The sequence below is a fragment of the Octopus sinensis genome, linkage group LG15, assembly GCF_006345805.1.
Source record: "Octopus sinensis linkage group LG15, ASM634580v1, whole genome shotgun sequence".
NCBI classification, from domain to species: Eukaryota; Metazoa; Mollusca; class Cephalopoda; order Octopoda; family Octopodidae; genus Octopus; species Octopus sinensis.
The window spans coordinates 42309917-42332908 of NC_043011.1; the positions used below are offsets into that span (position 1 = coordinate 42309917).

Here is a 22992-nt window from a genome sequence, read left to right on the forward strand (position 1 = left end):
GATTAATGTAAAAAATAAATAACACTGAAGCAAAGTAACACCAAATATATAGTGCGTGTGTTTTTATTGGCTAAACTGGCAAAATGACCATTCCGAAATATAACAAAATCAGAATATAGTTATCATTTTATACATCCACATAAAGCAAACAAATTCAATTGTAAAATCCAAAAGAGTAATTCCTAACTTTTTGTCAAAGCTGAATTTAATCCACAATATTTATGCTTATATTATATGTATATTAAAGATTTTCAAAATTATTAGGGGTTAGGGGGCGGTTATTTTAAATCAAGCTATTTCTAATTGGCTAATTCATTTGAACTTATCCGCTTGATCTGTTGTAAAAAATAGGAGGTCAGATTATTAGTTAAATAAATGTACTCAAGTGGGTTAGTACATTCACACATACTTTATACATAACTATATACTAAATAACAAGTGTAAATATATATCAATATACATAAATATATGGATATATCTACAAACAAATACAAGTACATAAAGAATATACAAATATGTACACACAAATAAACACTTATATATATATATATATATATAGTTTTTGCTAGAATATATATATATATAAATAGAATATATTTATATATATATAAACATATGCACTTACATATACATATATTACACACATATACATACATATACAAATAACAATATGCCCATAACCCATTACAATTTCTGTACTCCTAAATATAATAAAGTAAAAGTGCTCATTATAACTAGTTGCATTTATTTCAAAGGGTATTTTATAAGTACTATTTATATCTGGAGAAAGTATACCCAATTTTATGGAGACATGAGGCATTACGTTCCTTAAAATTGTTAATAATCGGTAAATTACTCCTAATTATAAAGAAAATCTCGTTAATGCATAATGAGCGTTTTCTATTTTTCTGGTGCAGATATAAGTATTTTCCATTGTAAATTATAATTTATTTTTTTATCCTTAAGTTCCCATATATATGCACTTAACCCTGTAGAATTACTCCTATTTCTATTTCTAAAAGTATATCTGTGCTAATTAAGTCTCTGTTTCAAATTATTCTTAGTAGCCTCGATATAGACTCTCTTATCAAATTGTGTATTTACTATACATTGATATACTACCTCCTTCCTCTTGCAGTCATTCTTAAATACACAATTTTTTCTAATCCTATAATTGCACCTATTAATTTGTTGTAGATGCTTTACTTTATTATGGTTAATTGTTACTGCATTATTATCATTATTTTAATGATTAATATTGTTATCATTATTACTTACTATTCCCATATCCACCGGCAGATTATTATTGGTATTATTGTTCTTATTTCTGTTATATTTTATGTTATTATTACCTATAGTGTTATCATTACTAATTCTATTAATATTGTCCATGTTATTATTACTCGTTATAGTATTTCTATTAATATTATTGTCATTTCGATTAATATTATTTATTCGCCAGCCTCGTCTGGCACCTGTGTCGGTGGCACATAAAATCACCCACTACACTCTCGGAGTGGTTGGCATTAGGAAGGGCATCCAGCTGTAGAAACACTGCCAGATCTGACTGGCCTGGTGCAGCCTTCGGGCTTCCCAGACCCCAGTTGAACCGTCCAACCCATGCTAGCATGGAAAGCGGACGTTAAACGATGATGATGATGATGATGATATTATTATTATTATTATATCTTATGGTATTGTAAGACACATTTGTGTTACCTAAATTATTTTTTTCTATTTAGATAGAAATAATTAAGTTTTTTTATTGTTAATTGAGGATATGATGGTGGCCAGATTATGAGTTAGACTATATCCTATTCTTATAGTTTTATTATTAATTATCTCCCAATATTTGTTCTTTCCTTTTCCAAATTGCTTGTTTATTAAATTGAAAATATTTTTTACTATGTTATTTTTTATTTGCATAGCATAAGGAATTATTAACCACAGTGTATCTATTACATTATTTTGATTATAAGGTTTTTCTATATTATCTATCATTTCCCTATTCTTATTATTTCTTCTATAATTTCTATAATCAATAGAATTTTTATTATTATAATTTTGACTAAATGCTTTATTGTAGTTATTGTTATTATAATAACTCTTATTAACTTTATTATTTCTATTATTATTATTATTATTATTATTTAATATATGATCTCTAATCCTATTTATACTATTACTAGTATTATTTTTATTCATATTTATATCATTTTTGTGATTATTCTTTTTATTTGGATTATTGTTATGCATGTCTAATCAGTGTTTATTAGTAGTTGTTAATTTATTCCTAGTATTAAGGTTGTTATTGGGGATAAATTTTATTTTACCACTATAACCTGCCCTATGTAATGTGGAGTTATACTTTTCACTATGTCTATTAAATATCTCTTCATTCAAAGAAAGGTTAGAAATCCTTTTACTTATGCTTAGTAGTAGTAGTGCTTTTTTAATTTGTGGAGGGTGATTACTAGAGCTATTTATATATCTTAAATTGGAACTTTGTTTCACATAAGGTTCATGGAGACCAGTATTAGGGTTACAATTAACATCGAGATAATTAATAGAATAATTTTCATTTTCTATAGTAATGGATAGGCCAAAACTCTTTAAAAATTTATGCAAGCATTTCTTGAGTATTTCTAGTCTTCTATTTGATAGTTTCCTAACTAAAAATAAAGCGTTGTCTCAATTCAGGGAATTCTCTACTTAAATTATCTAATAAATAAATCCCAACCAAATACGTCGTTTTCCGCTGAATCCGGCGAACCCATTGTAATGTCAAATAAGTCAGGCGTATCCTTTCTAGCCCATAATTTATTATCAAATTCTATAACAGTTTTTCTTGCCGTCAAAATTACCTTAATTTCCTTCATGCTAATATTAGTATATTTTCATGCTTTGTTAAGTATTATTGGGTTAATTGATGAATAATAATTTTGGATATCAAATTGGATTAATTTATGGTTATAACCGTTATCAACCTTAATACTGGAAAACCATTCCAATGCACCTTGTGTGTTCTGCCATAAATTAAGCTTAATTATATTTCTAATAATAGGTATATATTTATCCAGAATTAATTTACTTAATTTGCCTAAGTCCGATTTATTTGGACAGATACTAAACTGTGTAGTATTAAGGAAATTATCTTTTTGGTCCTTAATCGTTATCCGTGGTATAATTGGAGTAAAAGGTTCTGTTTTATCTTCTAAATTATAATCATACGTAATATTTCTAGCTTCCAAATTCAATTTTCTAAGTGTATCAAAAGGTACAACCTTATATTTTTTTGTAATTTCTCTGAGTAATAGTTCATGGTAAGTTTGAGTGTCAATGTTGTATATAATACTAGTTTTATCCGAATGAGTTAAGATACCATCTTTACTCTTAAGAGTTCTGATAATTTCCTTCAGTTTTCTCTGGTATGTATTATGCCTTAGTGGATGATTCTTGAAAATTTGTTTATTGTTTATTTTTTATATATTAAGTAATATGTGTATCATGTTTAGTATATTAATATTAATATTTTTAAAGTTCTTTATAATCTCTGACGAGGCCTATGTTTTTTTTAATATATAAGTATTATATTTTTTAAATGCCTACAACCTTAGTATGTTGACATCTATAGGCAATGAAAATTAAATTTACTTTTGACCATAGGCTGAAACAGCTGTAAGAAGTAATCCTTAGGATTTCATTAATTTATACTATGACTTTTAAAATCTGTATTTGTATTATATATATATATATATATATATATATATATACATACATCTAAGATAGGATAAAATTTTTCGAAAAAAATTTTATCAATGGCCAGCATATTAAAAAATACCTTTAAAGGTTAAATTTATAAATAACTTACAAAACAAGGGCAAAAGAAAAAAATTCTAATGCCAAATATGCCGAAAATAGACAAATTGTCAATAACCATTATAATTTATCACTATTAACATGTGTCTCGAAACTAGCCGACAGAAATTTCTAAAAAATTCCGTTATTACCGTATTGGTCCCAATTTCAGAGTTAATTCATAAGAATTTTCTCCTCGTCAGCGATAAATACATAAGACATAAATGAAATACTTACTCATACCCATGGAAAGGGTGGGCCATGTTGTCTGAATGAGTGGTGAAAGAATACCTAAAATCCTTGTGTACAACCAGCTTAAGAGTGGGCACAGGAACGCTGGTCGACCATGGCTCAGATATAAGGACAAGCTGAAGAGTAACCTCTTAGCAGTGAAAGTAGCACACAATGCCTTTGAGTGAATAGAATGGAGACCACTGTGTCAAAATGATATAAGAAACTTTGCCGGAACTAGCATTAACAGACTTTGGGGGGCAAAGCAAAGGAGAAAAGTGGCTGCAAATATATCACCTGCACAGACCTGTAATCCTAATACTTGCAGGATCTGTGGCCGTTTTTGCAAATAGTTGGTGGGATTTAAATGTCACGTTCGACATAAGCATTGTGACTGACAAAGAAAGAGTAGGTTGTCAGAGCCTCATACAGGAGAGCCATCATATATACAATCATCATTTGCATGGATGGGATAAAATTTGTTGAGGTAGATTTTCTGTGGTTGAATACCTTTCCCACTGTCAACCCCCATCTGTTTCCAAATAAGGTAATATTTTCCCAGACATTTTTATGGAACTTGGAATTGAAGGACACTGCTTTCATAATAGTAGCACTTGTTTACAGTTTTGCAAATTCAAGGCAGAGTAACACACACACACATATACATATATGTGACAGGCAGCGAGCTGGCAGAATCGTTAGCATGCCGGGCGAAATGCGTAGTCATATTTCATCTGCCGTTAGGTTCTGAGTTCAAATTCCGCCGAGGTCAACTTTGCCTTTCATCCTTTCGGAGTCGATAAATTAAGTACCAGTTACGCACTGGGTCGATGTAATCGACTTAATCCGTTTGTCTGTCCTTGTTTGTCCCCTCTATGTTTAGCCCCTTGTAGGCAATAAAGAAACACATATACATATATGTGACAAGCTTCTTCCATTTTGCATCTCCCAAATTCACAGAGTTTTGGTTAGCCTGGAACTATGATAGAAGACACTTGCCACACTGCGGGATTGAACCTGAAACTACGAGGGAGATTCCTGACTTTAAGAGTATTACAAAAGACCTGGTTGGAGGCTCAAACTTCCAAGATCTTTTACAGGGCTTAGAAGAATTGACAGACCATTGCAATGAGTGTGTGAATCTGAGAGGGGAACATGTTGAATAAAATCATAATTAACTGATCCTCTAGAATTTTCTTTTATCCAAAAAACAAGATCTCTTCAGCACCCTCCTGTATGTTGTTGGGGAGCCATGCCTGTGCCCATGTGTGTGTACATGTGTGCGTGCGTGCATAAAGCTATGATTCAAAACCAGTTGTAACTCACTTATAGACAATATCCATCTTGTATGTTGTATTGTCTGGTGGTAGATCAGACCAAGGAGCAAATTTTAGTTTGGGACCAGAAAACCAGTTGCTGATGTTGGTGTTGGTGGCTGCAAACTTCAAGGTGAGGACATCTTTATCAGCTTTTCTCAGAACTATTTTCACCTTGGAGAAGAAAGAGAGAAATTGAGATGATAAAGTTATGGTGAGACCCATGATGCAGGGGGTAGGGTGGAGAGTATTCGAAAATAGATTTCCTTCTTGCTTGCTTTCTTTCTTTACTGTATCTCTATCTCTTCACTCCCCACTCTCTTTTCTTATCCTTGTTTGTTTGTGTTTCTCTCTTATTCTTGTTTTTATTTATTTATTTCTTTTACTCCCTGGTTCACAAGGAAGGGTCAGTACCCCATGGTCCTTCACAGGTTCCCCATATTAGTGACACCATTAGTGTTCCTCTTGAGCCATTGTATATTAACCTCTGCAAGAAACAAAGGCAAGGGGAGAATTCCAGTGGGAGGACATTCTGGTGAAGAAGGACCAGACTGGTTTTCCACCTAAGTCTCTCCATGCCCCCCCCATATATACTATTTTTTCTTGATCCCTTCTTGTGTCTATATTTCTTTCTTCCTTCTTGCAACCCTCCCCCATAAAACGGTGGGAATTTAGTTGTCAACCCAATATATATATATATATATATATATATATATATATATACACAACGGGCTTCTTTCAGTTTCCGTCTACCAAATCCACTCACAAGGCTTTGGCTGGCCCTAGGCTACAGTAGAAGACACTTGCTCAATGTGTCACATAGGGGGACTGAACCCAGAACCATGTGGTTGGTAAGCAAGCTACTTACCACACAGTCACGCCTGTGCCTACCCACACAGCCACACTTTTAAGAGATTTGAACTCAAGACCTGTCATTTACTTACTCAATACTTTATTCCTATACACACATCATTCACTTCTTTTATTTGTTTCAGTCAATGGACTGTGGCCATGCTGGGGCACAGCATTCAAGGGTTTAATCGAACTAATTGATACCAGGACTGCTTTTTTTTTCAAAGTCTGGTCCTTATTTTATTAGTCTTTGTTTCCTAACTTCTAAGCCATGAGGATGTAAACAAACTAACACTGGTTGTCAAGTGGTGTGGGGTGTAATACAAATACACACACATACATATACACACATGTATGTATGTATGTATATATACATACTCACACACATAGATACATATTTTATACATCTGTATATGTGTGTGTGTGTGTGTGTGTGTGGTGTGTGTGTGTGTGTACACACACACACACACAAACATACATATTTATATATATGCAAATGTATACATGAGAGAGTGACCCCCTTCGGTCATGAATGACCATGGGATTGCACCTAGAAAGTTACTCTTCAAAGCACAAGCCTGGGCAAAGTTGTTTTTATGGAAGACTAGCAGTCACCCATGCATACAAGCCTACCCTCTCCCTACAAATGATGTCATCCAAGAGAAAGGCAAAAGGCAACTCATTTCTGCAGTGGAGTGAACTGGAGCAACGTGAAATAAAGTGTCTTGCTCAAGAACACAATACACAGCCCTGTCTGGGAATCAAACTCACTGTTTCGTGATTGTGAGCCTGACACCTGAACCACTGAACCATGCACCTTTGCTAAATGTATGTATGTATACATACATACATACATACATACATATATATATGCATGCGTGGGTCGTTGCCAGCACCGCCTGACTGGCTACCATGCTGGTGGCATGTAAAAGCACCCACTACACTTTTGGAGTGGTTGGTATTAGGAAGGGCAACCAGCTGTAGAAACATTGCCAGATCAGATTGGAGCCTGGTGCGCCTTCCTGGCTTGCCAGTCCCCAGTCAAACCATCGAACCCATGCCAGCATGGAAAACGAACATTAAACGATGATGATGATATATAATTAATTCATTTAAAAAATAGAAAAAAAAGACAAGAGAAAAACAACAACGTGAGGATGTGAAGATAACTAATGAAAGATGAAGGAAATGAAATAAGAAAAACGAAACCCTTGAAAGAAGAATTAATAAAAATAAATGGTGTTGCAGAGTGGAAGTGAACTCAGAACCATGTGATTGGGAAGCAAAGTGCTTAACCATATTATACATACACACTGGGAACTCTATTATTATAATCACTTAAGTTATCAAATAGTTATTATTATCATATTTAGTCTCAAACAAGCTCAAGTTATCCTTATAACACCAACTTAATGTTATCAGCCACTTATTGTTATCGAAAAGGTTCTGCCAGAAACTGATTATAAGAAGTGGCTCAGCTGCCCCTTTTTAGGTGCTAAACATGGTTGACCTTAACCAGAGTCTCCTTTTATCTGATTGTAGTGAGTGAGTTGAGGGAGATTTGACTACTATTTCTGGCAAGTTTAGAGATTCTTTCCCATTAGTTCGTTTCCACCTCGTTACAGACACTTGATGCTGCTCAGTCCACAGTGAGGTATGAGTGGCTCAAAAACCTGGATATTAAATTAACTCATACAGGGCCTTCAATATTAGAAACTGTACTGCAGCATCCCTCCACAGAGTTACTCAACACGATAGGCGCTATAGTGTCCTTCCTTGGGGGGATCACTCAATTTGATAGAAATAGCATACAAATCTCCGTAAGATCCCTCCTTACAGTATTAAAATTGGAAGGACTTATTGTAAGGCATCAATTATTTCTTAGTAGCCTCGATATAGACCAGTTACGTTGGGATGATCATGGCTGGAACACTTTTGATCACAAGTCTGTTCAATAAAAGCTGCCCTAGGACTGAACAATATGTGTGACATGCATTTTAACTTGGGTTGCTTTGAAATGCATACAGGGCCTTCATATTAGAAACTGTACTGTAGCATCCCTCCACAGAGTTACTCAACACGATAGGCGCTATAGTGTCCTTCCTTGGGGGGATCACTCATTTGATAGAAATAGCATACAAATCTCCGTAAGATCCCTCCTTACAGTATTAAAATTGGAAGGACTTATTGTAAGGCATCAATTATTTCTTAGTAGCCTCAATATAGACCAGTTACGTTGGGATGATCATGGCTGGAACACTTTTGATCACAAGTCTGTTCAATAAAAGCTGCCCTAGGACTGAACAATATGTGTGACATGCATTTTAACTTGGGTTGCTTTGAAATGCATACAGGGCCTTCAATATTAGAAACTGTACTGTAGCATCCCTCCACAGAGTTACTCAACACGATAGGCGCTATAGTGTCCTTCCTTGGGGGGATCACTCAATTTGATAGAAATAGCATACAAATCTCCGTAAGATCCCTCCTTACAGTATTAAAATTGGAAGGACTTATTGTAAGGCATCAATTATTTCTTAGTAGCCTCGATATAGACCAGTTACGTTGGGATGATCATGGCTGGAACACTTTTGATCACAAGTCTGTTCAATAAAAGCTGCCCTAGGACTGAACAATATGTGTGACATGCATTTTAACTTGGGTTGCTTTGAAATGCATACAGGGCCTTCAATATTAGAAACTGTACTGTAGCATCCCTCCACAGAGTTACTCAACACGATAGGCGCTATAGTGTCCTTCCTTGGGGGGATCACTCAATTTGATAGAAATAGCATACAATCTCCGTAAGATCCCTCCTTACAGTATTAAAATTGGAAGGACTTATTGTAAGGCATCAATTATTTCTTAGTAGCCTCGATATAGACCAGTTACGTTGGGATGATCATGGCTGGAACACTTTTGATCACAAGTCTGTTCAATAAAAGCTGCCCTAGGACTGAACAATATGTGTGACATGCATTTTAACTTGGTTGCTTTGAAATGCATACAGGGCCTTCAATATTAGAACTGTACTGTAGCATCCCTCCACAGAGTTACTCACACGATAGGCGCTATAGTGTCCTTCCTTGGGGGGATCACTCAATTTGATAGAAATAGCATACAAATCTCCGTAAGATCCCTCCTTACAGTATTAAAATTGGAAGGACTTATTGTAAGGCATCAATTATTTCTTAGTAGCCTCGATATAGACCAGTTACGTTGGGATGATCATGGCTGGAACACTTTTGATCACAAGTCTGTTCAATAAAAGCTGCCCTAGGACTGAACAATATGTGTGACATGCATTTTAACTTGGGTTGCTTTGAAATGCATACAGGGCCTTCAATATTAGAAACTGTACTGCAGCATCCCTCCACAGAGTTACTCAACACGATAGGCGCTATAGTGTCCTTCCTTGGGGGGATCACTCAATTTGATAGAAATAGCATACAAATCTCCGTAAGATCCCTCCTTACAGTATTAAAATTGGAAGGACTTATTGTAAGGCATCAATTATTTCTTAGTAGCCTCGATATAGACCAGTTACGTTGGGATGATCATGGCTGGAACACTTTTGATCACAAGTCTGTTCAATAAAAGCTGCCCTAGGACTGAACAATATGTGTGACATGCATTTTAACTTGGGTTGCTTTGAAATGCATACAGGGCCTTCAATATTAGAAACTGTACTGTAGCATCCCTCCACAGAGTTACTCAACACGATAGGCGCTATAGTGTCCTTCCTTGGGGGGATCACTCAATTTGATAGAAATAGCATACAAATCTCCGTAAGATCCCTCCTTACAGTATTAAAATTGGAAGGACTTATTGTAAGGCATCAATTATTTCTTAGTAGCCTCGATATAGACCAGTTACGTTGGGATGATCATGGCTGGAACACTTTTGATCACAAGTCTGTTCAATAAAAGCTGCCCTAGGACTGAACAATATGTGTGACATGCATTTTAACTTGGGTTGCTTTGAAATGGCCTGGATGGATTATAAGAGAATAAGGTGAGTTAAGAACCCCCAGGTTAAAGGTGGCAAAAAAATAATAAAATATTAATGTTTAGTTATAGTTGGGGATGGTCACATTTGTTTTGTCAGTTAACCACACACACACACTATATTCTTGGAATTCACTTTACTTTTATTATTATTATTATTATTATTATTTTAATGTCCGTCTGAAATCCTTCATCACACACCCTGTGACCTCTTCAATGACTCTCCATCCCATGTGTTTCCTCCTGACTCCCTAACACACACATGCATGCACACACAGACCCTCCACCCAAATAATTTACTGAATAACCTTACAGTTGGAAACCATAGTTATTAATTCTGAATTCATGTAAAACAAACACAAAATATAGCTTTCAGCTTTTACTTGTTAAATCATTGGTCTGTGGCCATGCTGGGGCACTGCCTTTAAGAGTTGAGTGAAACAAATCAACTTCAACATTTACTTTTTATCATGGAGCACTCCGTCGGTTACGACGACGAGGGTCCCAGCTGATACGATCAAAGGAACAGTTTGCTCGTGAAATTAACATGCAAGTGACTGAGCAATCCACAGACACGTGTACCCCTAACATAGTTCTCAGGGAGATTCAGTGTGACACAGTGTGACAAGGCCGGCCCTTTGAATCCAGGTACTACTCATTTTTGCCAGCTGAGTGGACTGGAGCAACGTGAAATGAAGTGTCTTGCTCAAGGACACAACGTGTCGCCTGGAATGGAACTCACAACCCTACAGTTGTGAGCCGAATGCCCTAACCACTAAGCCACATGCCTTCACAAGCTTTTTATCAAGTGTAGTATTTATTCTATCATTCTCTTTTGCTGAACCACTAAATGACAAGGATGACAACAAACCAACACCAGCTGTCAAGTGGTGATGGGAAAAACAAATACAAATATACGATAGGTTTCCACATCGTTTATGTCTATCAAGTTCATCACAAGGCATTTGGTGGCTCAGGGTAATAGTAGAAGATGCCCAAGGTGCCACACACGAGGAACGAACCCAAAACCACAGGGTTGCATTTGAATGCAAGCTTCTTAATCCACACAACCAAAATATCTAAAAACAAAAAAAAAAAATAGGGAAAATCTAAAAAGACAACAGATGAAGGATGAGGGAAATAAAAAAAAAATCCTTTTGAAAGAGGACTTCATAAAGGTTTACCTCATTAATATTAAGAGAATCCCAGACATCAAGGATAGAACTTCTGTAGAATTCAGAATGAGGGCGACTTCGATTATGTTTGCCAAAGAATACATCAGCAGGGCTAGACATGGAATTGGTGTTGAATGAGAAGGCTTTATACCACGAAGAGTCTTGAAGAGAAAAGAAAAAAATTCTAAGGAGACAAATAAAAGAAAAAACAAAAAGCATACAATTGATGAGATTACTTAGTGTACACATTATTGTAATTATTGTTTTAACATTCTATTCTCCATGCTTGCATGGGTCAGACAGAATTCATTGATACTGATTACCTACAGCTGGATACCTTTCCTGTTGCTAATGCTCACCTGTCACCAAGCAAGGTAATATTTTCCTATTGTGGTTATATTTTTTTTAAGGGAGATTGGAAATAAAGGACACTGCTTCTACATTGGTAATGCTCATTTTACAAGCATTGCAGAGATCAGATTGGAGTCTGGTGCAGCCTTCCAGCTTGCCATCCCTGGTCAAACTGTCCAGCTCATGCCAGCATGGACAACGGATGTTAAATGATGATGATTATGCACAATGTCAAGTCAAGGAGACACACTATTCCCATCTCTCTCTCTCATATATATATATATATATATATATATATATATATATATATATATATAGCTCCTTCTATATAATAAATTAATTTTACTCTACTATGTATTGAGTACCTTATTTACTGTGGTTAACCCCGAATCAACCCGGGACCTACATATATATATATATATATATTTGTTATTATTTTATTTATTTATTTATATAAATAAATAAATAAATAAATAAAATAATAAAAATACATATATATATATATATTTAAAATTTATAAGTTTAATTTATTAATTTAAATAATTTTTTAAAATTTTAACTTTAATTTAAATATTTTAATTGGATTTTTATATTTTATATTTTTTATATTTTTTATTTAATTTTATTTCTATGTATTGGCTGTTTGATTTGATTTGATTTGCCTAATTGTGGTTTTATCTCTAATTTAATATAATATATATTTATACTATAAAATTAGATTTAATCCTAAATCTAATTTTTCCCTGTAAGTTTGGATTTACTCCCTAATATTTTATCAGTTTCCTTACCGTAAGTCTGTATGTAGGAAACATCTTTCCATGAAGACGAGGTGGTAATCATTTGCCAATCGGAGAACCTCTCACATTTCCTCTTCCTCCAAAAGGTGAAAAAGGTGCAACTCGGTGATTCCATGCAAAATACGCTGCACTCAATAACACTGCGCACCCTCCTCTCTTGACGATGACGGCTTCCATTGATGCCAAAGGAACGTCTGAAATTCTTGGTGGGAATCTTTCTGTAAGTTACATTTCGAACCATGTTGGATTGTGAAATTGCAGCCTGTTGACAAATGGTGCAAAAAACGTGCAGAAACAACAACAGTCGCAACAGATGGTCAGCCCTTTGTATGAGTTTCTCTAGAAGTTTCATTACTGAAAGATAAAGGCAAACATCCATCACTGCTTTCAGTTTACAACTGTCAACATGAAAAAGATGTAAATAACATATTTTATAAATAATTCAGGATGATGATGATGATGATGATGATGAATTACGATGATCTCTGTCTGGCACCTGTGCGGGTGGCACGTAAAAAGCACCCACTACACTCACGGAGTGGTTGGCGTTAGGAAGGGCATCCAGCCGTAGAAACACTGCCAGATCTGACTGGGCCTGATGAAGCCTTCCAGCTTCACAGACCCCAGTTGAACCGTCCAACCCATGCTAGCATGGAAAACAGACGCTAAATGATAGAGATGATGATGATGAAAAACAACCAAGTTTCAGAAATTTGTTGGAGAAATTGGGATTGAGATGAAGGTAGAAGATGCTCAGAAAAATGCTTTATTGGGGGACAGCAAGGATTTTGGAACTGGTGCTTGGATGTTAAGTATCCTGAAAAGAGACTCTGTGAAATCCTTGACAACAGGTTGTTGTCCCCTCTTATGGAATTGAACCAGAGCAAGTAGAATCTGAGAAGTACATTGACCAGAGGGCACTTGAAAAATAGGGGGTGTTACCGCAGTCCATTGATAATGAACACTGACAGTGACCCCATCCTCCTCCTTTGTTAGAAGCTGAGCAAAGGAAACATAATAATAATAATAACCATTACTATGATAAGCACAAGGCCAGTAATTTCAAGGGAAACAAAAAGTCAATTACATTGACCCCAGTGGTCAACTTGTATTTATTTTAGAAAGGGATGAAAAGTGAAGTCAACCTCGGCAGAATTTGAACTCAGAACACATACTATAAAAGTATTTTCCCCCGAACCCTGATGATGATGGTGATTTCAGTCTTTAGTGGACTGTAACAAAGTTGACTGGTTTGGCCCCAGTGTATGTCAGGTACCTATGAATTTCAAGGGATTTGAACTCTGAACAGAATCATCATTATCGACTCCTGGACATTTCTGTCTCAAGTCCGAGGACCCATAGGGCCAGTTACCCAGTTCCCATGGAGCAGAAGTAAATGGGGCACAGGTTTGTAGTGGGGTCAGTCATTTATGACTGATTGGACTGGACCAACACGAAATGTTTTACTCAAAAACACAACACACACCCTGGTCCAGGAATTGAAACTGTGATCTGGGAGCCATGAGTACAACACCTTAACCACTAGGCCACAGGACTTTTCTTGAACATAGTGGATGGAACTAAATATTGGAAAAAAAGAAAAGAGAAAGAAGAACAAGAAAAACCATAATGTTAACCCTTTAACTGTGAAACTGAATTCCAATGTTATTCCAGAAATGATCTTAAATATCCATCAAAAAATAGAATTGGTATTTTCTGCAAGTCATGACCCCTCAATAAACTGGACATATCACAACAAAAATTACTATCAAACATAATATTCCTCAAGAAAAGATAGATTCACATATAAAACTGCTTCTGTAGTTAAAGGTAATGAAATTTTAAGTGGATTTTATCTGATTTCTGCAGTAAAAAAAGTTAAATCATATTAAATAATATTAAATATTATATTTCCATACCTTTTGGTTTAAAATATGAATAACAATACTGATAACAAAATAATGGTAACTAATATTAATTGTATCCAAATATTTTTGTGATTAAATCATATTGTCCGGTCCTGTCACTTTAAATTGGTAAAATAATTAGAATGTGACCACTTCAAATTGTTGGAAATGTTTTGGAAACTGGATTAAAAGATTTTTAATAAAATCAGGAAGAAATAAACTGGTCAGAAAATATTCACAAGAAAGTTGGCATCATGAGAGAAGGTTGGGTTGACATTTCATTCTTGGAGTACGTCTGTCTGTGAGAAGAACATAAATTGGCAGTTTCACTGGGAATGGTGGAGAAGAGTCTTGGCATCAAAACTGACTTAATTCTTAGTGAAAAGTTGAGTGGAAATAACTGGAAAAAAAACAGAGACGTCATTTGGTTGTAGAAGAAATATGTGAAGTTGACCAGAAATTTGACTGAAAAGCATCCAAGAGATTTTAAACAAGTTGACTGGATGACTGGAAAGAAATTACTGCAAGGCTGAAATGAAATGTTTATATGTGTGTGTGTATATAGAGAGAGAGACAGACAGACAGACAGAGAGAGTAATTTAACTAACCTTTATACCAGTTTCCAATTAAGACAAAGCTAAAATAGAGAGATTTAACAGTGAATCTATTTTCTGGTTGAATGCACCTGAATACAGGTGCAGATGGCTCAAAGCCCTTGTGGTGATGGTGGGAGTATAATTAGTAGTGTTAGTAAGTAAAAGGAAAAAAAAAAGAGCAAGAAAAACAATGATATTTTGTAATCAAAAGACAGGTTTGTTATGTTTACAAGGAACTAACTTTGCACAATCCAGTTATTTAAGATACCTGTCGAAACAATTGAATTTACAATAATCATTATTGATATTGATAATCATTATTGATACAAAAATATTGACGATGATGGAGTTGGTTGTGGTGGTGAGATAACGAGAGTGATCACACGTGTGGTGTTTGCAGTGATGGGAATGGAGATGGTGGTGGTGACAGGGATGTTTTCAGTGGTTGTAATGATGATGATGATGGTGCCGTTACCACAGAAAAACAAGCAAAACTATTTCCTGTGAGGATTGTGTTACACTGTGTGAGGATGCACACACACACATACATACTAATCTTCTATGCTGGTATAGCTCTCTCTCTCATGTATATATATTACATATACATACATGTACATCTATATACATATACATACATGTACATCTATATACATATACATACATGTACATCTATATACATATATATATACATATATATATATATATATATATATATATGTATATATATATATATACACATATATATATATATATATATATATATATATATATATATATATATACATATATATATATATATGTATATATATATAGGGAGAGTTTACAAAAAAAACAAAAGACGAAAACAGGTTGTGTACAAAACAAACAGATGTGTGTATATATATATACACACACTTACATACAAGGTGTTGAAAAATTCTTGGCTTTAGGGGTATCACGAAAGATCTGGTTGGAGGCCCAACCTTCTGTGTTCTTTTACAGGGCTTAGAAAAACTGAAGGACCGCTGCAATAATTGTGTGAATCTGAGAGGAGAATGTTGAATAAAATCATAATTAACTGATTCTCTGGAATTTTGTTTTATCCAAAGCCAGAAACCTTTCAGCAACACCTCATGTGTGTGTGTGTGTGTGCTAGAGTTTGAGGTAAATGGACAGTGAAAGTGAGGTAAACTGTGGAAAATCTGGAGAGGACAGGTGGAGGAGGAGGAGGTTGGGAGGGTTGGCTTGAGAAGGTAGGATGCCCAAAACCAGGCAAGATGGGGAGATGGTGGGAGGGTGATTGCTATGGCATTGAAGTAGATCCAGCCACCCCCGTTAACAGGGACAAAACCCAAATTCAAAATGATGGATGATGATGTGATTATATATATATATATATATATATATATATATACATATATATATATATATATATGTATATATATATATAGGGAGAGTTTACAAAAAAAACAAAAGACGAAAACAGGTTGTGTACAAAACAAACAGATGTGTGTATATATATATACACACACTTACATACAAGGTGTTGAAAAATTCTTGGCTTTAGGGGTATCACGAAAGATCTGGTTGGAGGCCCAACCTTCTGTGTTCTTTTACAGGGCTTAGAAAAACTGAAGGACCGCTGCAATAATTGTGTGAATCTGAGAGGAGAATGTTGAATAAAATCATAATTAACTGATTCTCTGGAATTTTGTTTTATCCAAAGCCAGAAACCTTTCAGCAACACCTCATGTGTGTGTGTGTGTGTGCTAGAGTTTGAGGTAAATGGACAGTGAAAGTGAGGTAAACTGTGGAAAATCTGGAGAGGACAGGTGGAGGAGGAGGAGGTTGGGAGGGTTGGCTTGAGAAGGTAGGATGCCCAAAACCAGGCAAGATGGGGAGATGGTGGGAGGGTGATTGCTATGGCATTGAAGTAGATCCAGCCACCCCCGTTAACAGGGACAAAACCCAAATTCAAAATGATGGATGATGATGTGATTATATATATATATATATATATTTATATATATACATATATATATATATATATATGTATATATATATATAGGGAGAGTTTACAAAAAAAACAAAAGACGAAAACAGGTTGTGTACAAAACAAACAGATGTGTGTATATATATATACACACACTTACATACAAGGTGTTGAAAAATTCTTGGCTTTAGGGGTATCACGAAAGATCTGGTTGGAGGCCCAACCTTCTGTGTTCTTTTACAGGGCTTAGAAAAACTGAAGGACCGCTGCAATAATTGTGTGAATCTGAGAGGAGAATGTTGAATAAAATCATAATTAACTGATTCTCTGGAATTTTGTTTTATCCAAAGCCAGAAACCTTTCAGCAACACCTCATGTGTGTGTGTGTGTGTGCTAGAGTTTGAGGTAAATGGACAGTGAAAGTGAGGTAAACTGTGGAAAATCTGGAGAGGACAGGTGGAGGAGGAGGAGGTTGGGAGGGTTGGCTTGAGAAGGTAGGATGCCCAAAACCAGGCAAGATGGGGAGATGGTGGGAGGGTGATTGCTATGGCATTGAAGTAGATCCAGCCACCCCCGTTAACAGGGACAAAACCCAAATTCAAAATGATGGATGATGATGTGATTATATATATATATATATATATTTAACTTGTTTGTTTACGTATTTCATATTATTTGTACTGTTGGTGACGTCCTATACCCATATATATATATATATGCATATACGGGTATAGGACGTCACCAACAGTACAAATAACATGAAATATGTAAACAACGAGTATAGTGAAGAACGTGTATAGTGAAGAATTCCAGGTAGAAGTAGGGGTCCACCAAGGTTCAGCCCTTAGTCCCCTTCTATTCATCATAGTCCTCCAAGCAATAACAGAGGAATTCAAGACGGGTTGCTCCTGGTAGCTCCTCTATGCTGATGACCTGGCCCTCATAGCAGAATCACTACCGGAACTAGAAAAGAAATTTCGGGTGTGGAAGCTAGGTTTAGAATCGAAGGGCCTTAGAGTAAATGTAGCAAAGACCAAAGTTATAGTAAGCAGAAAGGCGAACTCATCACACTTGGGCAGGTGGCCCTGCTCGATCTGTAGAAAAGATGTAGGTAGAAACTCTATAAGATGTATCCAGTGTAAGATATGGATGCATAAGAGGTGCAGCAACATCAAAGGAAAATTAACTGAGAAGATAGCTTTCATGTGCAGCAGATGCACAGGGGCAATAAACACCACAGATTCTCAGAAAACAGATTCCATCACACTCCAGGGGAAGAAGCCAGAAGTAGTTGATAGTTTCCGCTACCAAGGTGACCAAGTTAGTAGTGGAGGTGGATGCTCAGAGAGTGTCACCACTAGAATACGAATAGCCTGGGAAAAGTTTAGAAAGTTCCTACCCCTACTGGTGACAAAGGGTCTCTCGCTCAGAGTGAAAGGTAGATTGTACGATGCATGCGTGCGAACTGCCATGCTTCACGGTAGTGAAACATGGGCTGTGACAGCAGAGGACATGCGTAGACTTGAAAGAAATGAAGCTAGCATGATCTGCTGGATGTGTAATGTCAGTGTGCACGCACGACAGAGTGTAAGCACTCTGAGAGAAATGCTGGACATAAGAAGCATCAGATGTGGTGTGCAAGAGAGACATTTGCGCTGGTATGGTCATGTACTGTGGATGGATGAGGAGAGATGTGTGAAGAAGTGCCACTCCCAAACAGTTGAAGGTATCAGGAGGAGAGGTAGACCCAGGAAGACATGGGATGAGGTAGTCAAGCATGACCTTCGAACGTTGGGCCTCACAGAGGCAATGACGAAAGACCAAGATCTCAGGATATATGCTGTGACTGCAAAGACCCGGGCTGCTTCCTGCACCAGTCTTGCATAGCCCCAGCCCATTCAAAGTGCCTTGGATTGCAGAATGACCTGCCTTGCTTACCTTGGATCATAGGGTGACCTGCTGTGCTTGAGGAGACCTACAGAGTCAAGTACATCAATATCAAAATAAATATCAAATGGAAATTGTAGTTACGATACCTGTGCTGGCGGCACATAAAAAGCACCATCCGAACGTGGCCGATGCCAGCGCCGCCTTGACTGGCTTCTGTGCCGGTGGCACATGACCTGCTGTGCTTGAGGAGACCTATTGAGTCAAGTACATCAACATCAAAATAAATATCAAATAGAAATTGTTGTTGTGATACCTGTGCCAGTGGCACATAAAAAGCACCCACTGTACTCACGGAGTGGTTGGCATTAGGAGGGGCATCCAGCTGTAGAAACACTGCCAGATCAGCCTGGAGCCTGGTGCAGCCCCTTGGCTTCCCAGACCCCAGTTGAACCATCCAACCCATGCTAGCACGGAAAACGGACGTTAAACGATGATGATAATGAAACGAGTTAGATATGTAAACAACAAAAAAATGGAAAACAGGGCAAATAAACAGAGAGTAAAGACCCTTCATCAGCTTTCTGCTGTCTGTCTACTACTCATTTCGAGCATCCAACAACAATATGAAACTTCAAAGACATGCATCCAAAATGTGTGTGTGCGTACATTCCATAGGGAACGTACACACACACAAACTCTGTTTTATTATATAATATATATATTAAGGATTAATCTTCAATACATATACTCTATGTGCACCCTGGAATTCCTGGAAGTTGATCCAACGATGAATGCAAAATATTACTGATGACACCTGGTGGACACACAACTTACTCTGAAACAAGGTTTGGATATTGTGTTTAATGCATATTTTCTAAACCTTAATCCTTTCAACTTTAAAACAGACTTTATATATATATATATATATATCTATATATATCTATATATATAAAACTCTAGTTGTGTGAGTGTCTGTCCCCTTCGATTTAGATTCCTAACTCCTCCCACATTTTGCAGTGCAGTTTAACCAAATTCGGGTATCTTATAGTCGTGATTCATATCGAGCCCGTCTGACTATTAGCGCGCGTCAACGATGAGTCTACGATTTTAAAAATAATTTAACATCATTTTTTATTCCATTTTAATGCATAAAATGCATCGTATGTCGATGGCGGCGGAGTTGGCGTCCACGCTCACAGCTGCACCTGTTTGCTTCTCCCCCTTCCCTCCCTCGTGAAGCTGTGGGGAAGGGAGTGTAAAGAAATCAACGTCGTAATGCGTTGTGAAGGAAACCAGCGTTCTTTTAGAACAACAACTTCATGGCTTGAAGACACCAAAACAAAAATGGCTAAGAAAGCCCGAATTTATAAGGGAAGTAACTCTCTAAAAATGCTTATATAGTTACAAACCCGAGCAACGCCGGGCGATACTGCTAGTATATATATAAAAGTAAAGTTGTGTGAGTGTCTGTCTCCTAGGATTTAGATTCCTAACTACTCCCACATTTTGCGGTGCAGTTTAACCAAATTCGGGTATCTTATAGTCGTGATTCATATCGAGACCGTCTGGGTATTAGCGCGCGTCTACGATGACTCTACGATTTTAAAAAATAATTTAACATCATTTTTTTCCATTTCTTCCAAATTTTTCGTGTGTCGATGGTGGCGGAGTTGGCGTCCACGCTCACACCTGCACCTGTGTTGCTTCTCCCCCTTCTTCCCTCCCTCGTAAAGTGTGACTACGCAGTCACACTTTCGCGCATGCGCAGTCACACATTCGCGCATGCGTAGTCACACTTCGCGCATGCGCAGTTACACATTCGCGCATGCGCAGTCACACGTTCGCGCATGCGTATTCACACGTTCGCATATACGTAGTCACACTGGGGCATGCATAGTCACATATCCGCGCATGCGCACTCATACTTTCGCGCATGCACATTCACACTTTTGCGCATGCGCAGTTACACGTTCGCGCATGCGCAGTCACACATTCGCGCATGCGTAGTCACACTTTCGCGCATGCGCAGTCACATATCTGCGCATGCGCTTGTTCGCGCATGCGCAGTCAAATTTTCGCGCATGCGCAGTCGAACGTTCGCGCATGCGCAATCACTTTCGCGCATTCACACTTTCACGCATCCGCAGTCGAACGTTCGCGCATGCGCAGTCACATATCCGCGCATGCGCATTCACACTTTCGTGCATGCGCAGTTACACTTTCGTGTAGCCACACGTTCGCGCTTGTGAGGTCACACTTTCGCGCACGCGCAGTAACGTTCGCGCATGCGCAGTCACACGTTCGAGCATGCGCATTTAAACTTTCGCGTAAGCGGAGTCACACGTTCGCGCATGCGCAATCACACATTCATGCATGCGCAGTCACACTTTCGCGCATGCGCAGTCACACGTTCACGCATGAACTCGTTCGCGCATGCGCAGTCGTACCTTCGCGCATGCGCAGTCGTACCTTCGCGCATGCGCAGTGACACGTTCGCGCATGCGCAGTCACACTTTCCACAAATCTTTATATATAAAAGTGAAGTTGTGTGTCTGTCTCCTACAATTTAGATTCCTAACTACTCCCACATTTTGTGGTGCAGTTTAACCAAAACCGGGTATCTTATAGTCGTGATTCATATCGAGCCCTTCTGGGTATTAGCGCACGTCTACGATGAGTATACGATTTTCAAAATAATTTACCATCATTTTTTTCCATTTTAATGCATTTTTTGCTATTATATAAGGGAAGTAACTCTCTGAAAATGTCTCCGATGAGTCAACGATTTAAAAAAAAATTACTATAATTGTTTTTCCATTTTTAATGCATTTTTTTGCTATTTTTGGCTATAACTCTCTAAAAATGCTTTATAGTTATTTCCCTTACAAACCCGAGCAACGCCGGGCGATACTGCTAGTATATATATATATATATGTATGTATCATTATCATCATCATTTAACATCCGCTTTCCATTCTAGCATGGGTTGGACAATTTGACTGAGGACTGGCGAACCAGATGGCTGCAATCTGATCTGGCAGAGTTTCTACAACTGGATGCGCTTCCTAACCCCAACCATTCCGACAGTGTAGTGGGTGCTTTTACATGCAACTGGCACGAGGGCCAGTCTGGCGGTACTGGCAATGGCTATGCTCAAAATGGTGTTTTTTACGTGCCACCTGCACAGGATTCAGTCCAGCAGCACTGGCAACGACCTCGCTCGAATGTTTTGTTCACGTGCCAGTAAGGCGATGCTGGTAACGATCATACTCAAATGGTGCTTTTTACGTGCCACCGGCACACAAGTCAAACAGCTGCTCTGGCAGTGATCCCGCTCGGATGGAGCTGTTAGCACTCCACTGGCACAGGTGCCAATAAAATGTACACAATATATATATATATAAGCACACTCACTCACAATTTTAATCATTCTGTTTCCATCTACCAAATTCACTGGGATGTAAACTTCTTAACTAGCTGTACCTACTCCTCTGTATGTGCGTATACTTAAGAGTGAGTGAGTGTGTGTGTGTGTGTGGGCGTGGCTGTGTGATAAGTAGCTTGCTTCCCAACCACATGGTTCCAGGTTCAGTCCCACTACAGGTCACCTTGGGTAAGTGTTTTCTACTATAGCCTCTGGCCGACCAAAGCCTTGTGAGTGGATTTGATAGACGGAAACTGAAAGAAGCCTGTCATATATATGTGTGCGTCTGTGTTTGTCCCCCCACCATTGCTTAACAACCGATGTTGGTGTGTTTACATCCGCATAACTTAGCGGTTTGGCAAAAGAGACCAATAGGATAAGTACTAGGTTTACAAAGAATAAGTCCTGGGGTCAACTTGTTTGACTAAAGGCGATGCTCCAGCATGGCCGCATTCAAATGACAAACAAAATGAATATATATATATATATATATATATATATATATATATATATAACTATAGTAGTTATAACGATTGTAGTGGCGGTTTTTTTGACTATTTATTAAAATTTTATGTATTGATTAAGTCTTTCCTTGTTTGTTTTGCAAAATAGTGGT

General features: G+C 37.2%; 1 protein-coding gene across 1 annotated transcript in view; it reads right to left on the minus strand.

The window, feature by feature from the left end:
* LOC118766194 (protein starmaker-like) overlaps nucleotides 1-14454 on the minus strand; it is a 28932-nt gene extending 14478 nt beyond the window's left edge. Inside the window, exons 1-4 of the mRNA XM_036509466.1 lie at nucleotides 14074-14454; nucleotides 12579-12941; nucleotides 11449-11600; nucleotides 5416-5579 (exon numbers count right to left, since the gene is read on the minus strand). Coding sequence (XP_036365359.1) covers nucleotides 5416-5579; nucleotides 11449-11600; nucleotides 12579-12941; nucleotides 14074-14110 — 716 coding nt within the window. The 5' untranslated portion in view covers nucleotides 14111-14454. The remainder of the gene's footprint in view (nucleotides 1-5415; nucleotides 5580-11448; nucleotides 11601-12578; nucleotides 12942-14073) is intronic.
* Between the last annotated feature and the right edge of the window lie 8538 nt (nucleotides 14455-22992).